Raw genomic sequence first — 6,967 nt, forward strand, 5'->3', positions numbered from 1 at the left:
CCCTTTTGAGTAAATGCAGTGCTCGGGTTACCCTTGCTAGTATTCGATCTCTCTTCACGCAATAATATTTCGTCCTAGTTCTTGGAATAAATGCTTCTTTAAATCACTTGTGGCTATAGATGCTCACTGCAAAGGTAGCGCCTTCGACAAATAGCGACGCTTCCACCATCATTTGCCAAAAGTAACAGATAATAGCATGATCGAGAAAATCCCCCCGCAAGTAAAAAACTACTAGGTAGACCTTTCCCTAGATGCAGCAATGACGATATTAAATAATAATATTAATAAAATTTTATTGTTACCAAATAAGTACATATATGTGTATAAATAAAATGTTTTAGGGTTTATCCGGTTTTTCACTTTTGTTTGCGATTTTTGTTTCTTTCTCTGTCTGTATTACCTACAATATCTGGAATGGCTTTCTCGTCCACTTGGACGCCCCCGCATCTTACAAGTTTGTTCGGACTCCACGGAATCTTCTTCCTCACTGGAGTAGTCGTACCCGCATCTGATGTCCCTCTCTTTCTCTCTTCGTTTTTTTCTGTTTTCGATGCCTTCGGTGATCCTATCGCCTACGCGATCTTTGAATCGTCCTATTCGGTCCTTGAAACCCTCTACGCGTTTTCGGAATCTCTCTCTGCGTTCTTCTCGGCGACATTCTGAACGGTCTCTGTCTGTGAATAGGAAGTAAATTATTTTTAATTCTGCAACGTGTTTAGCAAAACACTTGCCTCTGCCATAACCCTTAGGTACTTCCCTTGCAAACATATCTGTGAATTGGTTGATTCCTTTTGCGTAGCTCTCTTTACCAGCCCTATATAGTTGATTATGTTTTTCTATTCGCTTCTTATTTTCTGCATAGATTTCGCGGCGTGCACAGTCTTCTTCAGAGTAGTAATTCTTATCGTATTTCTTTTTGTACGCCTCCCATTCTTTGTCTGATATATGTGCCATTATTCCAGATACTTATTATACAGAGCTAAAAAGAACCAAAAACCGCGCAATCCGGAGGCAAAGTTGATAAAAACAAATAAAAATTTTAAGATGGATTTGGATGGTACCAGGTTCAGATCCACGAAACAACTGATTTGTACTTAGCATATTTGTAATTTATAAATTTTCAAATTGAAGTGTTCGTTTCCTATGTTTCATACAAAAGTGAGCTAAAATGTTGACCGTATTAGATATGTACAGTAGTAGCGAAGATGGGAACCATGTAGTGTCCAGAAAGGGTCAAAATATCATTATTATGATGAATAATCTCAAATCATAATAAGACTGCTTGCCACTCTTCTTCTTTTTCTTCAGCCTTTGTCCCGTTCACAAGCGGGGTCGGCTCGTCGTGATCGGCTTCGCCATTTGGCTCTATCGAATGCCTGATCTGGGTGCAATCTCGAGGCTTTCAAATCCCCATCCAGCGTATCAAGCCACCGTTGCTTAGGTCCGCCTTTTGGTCGTTTACCATCGACTTCGATATTCAGACCAATCTTTGCAAGTGAATTCTTGTTTGCACGAATTGCGTGACCATACCATCGAAGACGCCTCTCTCGCAACTTTTCCACGATCGGTGCAACCCCATAACGATTGCGGATATTCTCATTTCGGATGTGATCTAAACGTGTGATGCCACTAGTCCAACGTAGCATCTTCGTCTCCATTACCGCAAGGCGCCGTTCATTGTCTTTTATGGTCGGCCAACACTCAGAACTATAGAGAGCGACTGGACGGACGATATTGCGGTAAATTTTAGATTTGAGACGTTCGTTGATACGTCGATCACAAAGGACACCAGTTGTGGAACGCCACTTCATCCAGGTTGCGTTAATGCGTGAAGCAATTTCATAACGCAGCTCTCCATTGGCTGATAGCGTTGACCTGAGGTATTTAAATCGCTCAGTTCTGGGCAAATCACTGCCGCTGACAGTGATTGTGCCTGTTTCATGGGGATCGGTCGTCAAAAATTCAGTTTTGTTTAAATTCAACTGAGACCGTGTTGCATGAGGCGATCATTCCATTTTTGAACAAGTTGCTCGAGATCATTTTTCCTATCAGATGCTAGGAAAACATCATCTGCATAAAGCAGTGTGTAGGGCGCTGGACAGATACAGTAAGCGGTTTTGATACACCCGCCATACTTCGAACTTTACTTTTCGGATCGTGGTAGAGCAATTGAACCCAGCGCACGAGTTCTTCTGGCACGAAGTGTTGCCGTAAAGCATATCAGATGAGTTCGTGTGGTACACGGTCAAACGCTTTCTCTAGATCCAGAAAGGCAATGTAAAGAGGGCGATGCTTCTCACGGTGTTTCTCCATGAGTAACCGCGCAGCGTGTATTGCTTCAGTAGTTCCGCAGTTCTTGACAAATCCGGGTTAATTCACGGTTATTTCAACGATTTCGCGAATACGGTTGTCAAGAATGCGTTCAAAAATCTTCATGGTATGGGAAAGTAACCGAATCGGACGGTAATTTGAACATTCTGCTGGGCTACCTTTGTTTTTCCATATTGGAACAGTGGTACTTTCTTGCCAGTCAGGTGGTGTTCTTCCTTCCTGAATAACCCGGTTAAAGAATTCACTGAGCCACAGTTTTGGGTCCCAGCTCTTCGCTTTCCAGAGCTCAGATGCGATGTCGTCAGGTCCTGTTGCTTTCCCCGATTTCATTTGTTTTATTGCCTCCTCGACTTCAGTTGCGCTGACTGGTGGAACTGGTCCAAATGTCGGCAATGATTGTGGAAGTGGAGGATGAGCAAATTCTTCAGTTGAAATCTGCTCGAAGTATTCTCGCCATCTATCCGTTGCGGCTCGACGGTTGGTAAGCAAAGTACCGTTCTTGTCATTAACACAACAGAAGTGTTCGATATCCTGTGTGCGTTCATCACGGCTTTTAGCAAGTCTTTACAGATTTCTCTCGCCATCCCGAGTGTCCAGTTTATCGTAAAGATTTTTGAAATGGTTCGCTCGGGTGACAGCGACTGCTTTCTTTGCTTCCCGGTTGGCATTCTTATAAATTTGCCAATTAGCAGGCGTTTTATCGTCGAGAAATTTGTGGTAGAGGCGTTTCTTTTCATGGACCTTCATTTCAACATCATCATTCCAAAGCCAAGTATCTCGGTTGATGTACCGCTTACCCGGCTTGGTGACCCCGAGGGTTACAGAGGCCGCTTTGTGGATCGTGTCTTTCATTTGGTTCCATGATTCTTCCACATTCGTAATTGTTGGCAATCGTATGAGTGAGACCGTTTCTTCTTTCTTCTCACCAAATCGCCACCATTTAATGCGCGGCGGGCCAGTGCGTTCCTCACGCCGTTTTATCGGTGGCTTAATTCGCAGGACAGCAATCAACGGCCGATGTTGGAGTGCGATGGTCTCATATGGAACGACTTTGCAATCAGTGACAGTGGTAAAATGTTGGCGTCTTATGAGAATATAGTCGATTCGCGTTTTATTGTTCTCACTATAAAATGTGGGAAGATGAGACAATCGTTTGATGAACGATGTATTCATAAGTACAAGGTCATGGGTGTCCCCAAAATCGATTATACGCTCGCCACCTTCATTGCGCGCTTCGAACCCCTTTCCCCCCATGGCACCTGTTACCGTCTGCCTTTTCACCCACATGACCATTAAGGTCGCCGGCAATGATTATGTAATCGTCAGCAGGCACGTGACAAGTCTTTTCATCGAGAAGTTGCCAGAAGGCATCTTTCTCGGGATCAGGTCGGCCTGTCTGTGGGGCATACGCGGTGAAGAAATGAATAGTGCGATCAGCTGATATAATGGTGAGCTTCATCAGCCGATCATCAAATCGTTCGACTTCTTTAATGGCATCACGGAAACCCTCTGAGATGGCAATGCCAACACCATATTGAGTGTGTGGGATACCAAAATAGAGAAGTTTGTAGCCATTTTTACCGCGTTCGCGTTCAATGTCGCAGCTTTTGGAACCAGACCATCGGGTTTCTTGCAGAGCGCAGGTGTCAGTACGCCTTTTCCGAAGGGCTCTTGCGAGTTCCTCCGTCTTTCCAGTTAGGGTACCAACATTTAGCGTGCGTATTTGTTTTGTTCGTTGTGTGCGGACTAACTTGCCTACATCCTGACGCCGTCCATGCGTCAAGAACCCTTGCCCATTTCTCGACAGGACCGGGGCCCGTCCTGCCGCGTCGACTGAGGTGGACGCCCTAGCATTTCTCTGAGGCCTGTGACTTAATCCGATCATCATGTTTGTAACGACATTCTATGCATTTTCTTGGTCGACCTGTCGCGGGGCCTATCACTAGTCAAGTGATAGTGGCTGTCGGTACCAATTGTAGAATTCGTGAGCTAAAAGGGACTGCGGAGAGTTCTTGTAATGGAGTGGAAGCGGACCGTCGTTTGTCAGTAAAGAAACATTGGGCAATACCAGTCATACGCACGCTGAAATCGTTAACGTTGGATGCTTCTGTCCGTGTAAGCTTCCTTGCACAGTCGCTTAAAGTATTCATCCTTCCTTTTTGTGATAGCTGCATGTAATTTATCCCGAGCCCCTTAGTATTCTTCATGCAGCTGTTCGTATCCTGACTGCACCTTTTGGCGGCAAACCTTGAGGCATTCTCCGATTCCAAACCTCAAATAAATGTTCCCCGTAACTTTACGCCGATCTCTAAAGCTTGATCTTCTGCGTTTCCTTCGAGCGCTGAATTTTGCTGCAAAACTTCTTTGAAAATCTCTTCGTCAAACTTATCGGCTGCCCACCTTACAGTTGTTGACAGGGGCCAATTCATTCTTGTACGATCTATGATTTCAAAAATGGTGGCCTGGTGGTCACTAAGTGTATATTCTTCTCTGATGTACCACTGGAGGTCCTTAGCTAAAATACCGCTAACAAATGTGACATGTATCGCGGACCCTATTTCCCACTTTCCGAAAGTGTTCACGCATCCAGTGTTAGCAATACAAATGAGAAAGAGCTACGAGTAATACACGTACTCCTGCGTTTGTTTTACACCTGCTCCGTTATTATCTTAGGGCCATGGTCTTTTGCATTCATCCATCCTCTCTCTCGAAAGGCCGCTGGACCCATAGAATCATAAGGAATATTCGGAAATAGATCGAGCGACCCCACGACGATTTGAGCATGATGATCCGCATTTCGCCCAAAGTGCCGAATATTACAGAGGACGCAGAACACATTTGATTTTATTCCCCGAGATTCGCAGCCCAGCCGGAGAGCACTTAAAGGCCAAAAATATCATGCAGTATATGTTAAAGTCGCGGGCCATATGGACTGAAGTTGGAAAAGTGGTAGCAGCCATCCATTGGAAGCTTAGGCAGGAAGAAGTCAGCCGGAAGGATAAATGAGAGAGAAACATGAATGATAACTTTTATGTGGGATAGATTCCAGATTCAACCCCGCGACGTACTACCTTAAGAAAGTCCCGCCAGGAGAGTGGAAGGAGAAGGGGGGGGGGGGGGTTCAGGAGGTAAGAGTCACACATAAGCTTTCTACCTTTCATCGACCGATAAAGAAAAGACGAACATTGAATCGATTCTAGATAGGCCTTTTTTCACACACAACCTCAAATATAGAAGTCTACTGGGTCTCTCTTCAGAGTCAGTATCAAAAGGCATTCACTAGAATTCAGTTGATGCAGGCAAAGATATGTTGAAGGAACTAAATATTGCCGCCCAAGCGGGGACGCCTACTACCGTGTATGTGAACAATGCTGAACGTAATTTAAATCAATTTGTAGTTCTGGAAATGCTTCTCGGTTAACCTGCTAGTTTTCCTTAGGAAGGAGAACTTCGCCATAACTCCAATACAGTCGTCGAGTGAAGGAGATGTGATATATGTATACGTGTTATGTGCTTCAGTTAAAGCAAGAGCCCCATCTTGATGTGTTGTTAATAATAACCACTTAGGGTATGTCAGGGCCTCAACGCAGACCTTCGACTTTCCAAATTCAAGAACTTGTGACGCCAGGAAAGAGATCCTTGATATCACCTTATTTGCTGAGAACGGGATCTTGAGGGCGGACAATCTCAGGCAAATGGATATGGAGGTCTTAAATAGATGTTAGAAGCATAAATACTGGTATACATACAAGGTCTGCGCAAATTTATTTATTTAGTTATTGATTTAATGAACAATAGACGGAAAAGTAAATTTATGATTACCCACTGAACCAGAAGGAGGAACAAGTAGAGGCTTAACTTACTACCTTAAAAATAAGGAAGAAGGCAGGGCCAAAGGACCCAAGCTGATGTTGTAGGACCGGCATAATCTCGTGATCAGAGAGTGAAAGTATTTTGCGAGATCCGTGAGAGGGACTTCAAAAATGCCCGCACTACGTATACTATGGAAGGCGGGAATGGAAGTATATAACATCGGAATTGGCAGAGCAGTCCAACAGGTAAGTGCAGAGCTTGTAAAGATTACACATATCGAGGAAGATGCAATGTGTTAAAGGGAAAGGAGGTTGATGGTTCGGAGTCGGGAAGGAAACTTCTTTCTGAAAGAGAAGGGGTAGGGTGAATTTGTATTCTACAGCTTCAAAAGCATGTCAGTCACAGTTGTGTAGGGGGACCAGACTACACAGCAATATGCAGGGATATTTCTAACGATGGTCTTGGAAAGTGTTAAAGAGGGCTGGATTGAGATAAAGTATAAGATAAGTCCAAACATTTTGTAGACGAGATTGATGATGTCAACTAAATGGGGATCGAAATGAAGTTTATCATCAAAATTTTCACCCATGTCTTCAAAGGAGGTCAGCGTGGGATTGCCCACTAAGGGAGTAAGAACAGGCATTTGGGGAGGGTTTACATGAATAACACATCTAATGGCATTTGCTGAAATTTAGTGTCAGTTAATCGAACACCAACGGACCAGAGTGTCTAGGCTGTTTAAGATTAAATCGGTATATAATATTCAGAACTGATTCAGAATAACAGCCTTTATTTAAAATGGAACTGAAATTGGAAGCTAGGA

At 43.9% G+C, this 6,967-nt stretch overlaps 1 protein-coding gene across 1 annotated transcript; it reads right to left on the reverse strand.

The window, feature by feature from the left end:
- Positions 1-268: 268 nt before the first annotated feature.
- Positions 269-1,097, reverse strand: LOC119659739. Its single transcript, XM_038068000.1, has 2 exons — positions 732-1,097; positions 269-674 (listed from the first exon to the last, which is right to left on the reverse strand). The coding sequence occupies exons 1-2, from the start codon at positions 952-954 to the stop codon at positions 397-399; spliced, it is 501 nt and encodes a 166-aa protein (XP_037923928.1). The 5' UTR covers positions 955-1,097; the 3' UTR covers positions 269-396.
- Positions 1,098-6,967: the final 5,870 nt, after the last annotated feature.

Source organism: Hermetia illucens, chromosome 6, assembly GCF_905115235.1.
Source record: "Hermetia illucens chromosome 6, iHerIll2.2.curated.20191125, whole genome shotgun sequence".
In the NCBI taxonomy this organism is placed as follows: domain Eukaryota; kingdom Metazoa; phylum Arthropoda; class Insecta; order Diptera; family Stratiomyidae; genus Hermetia; species Hermetia illucens.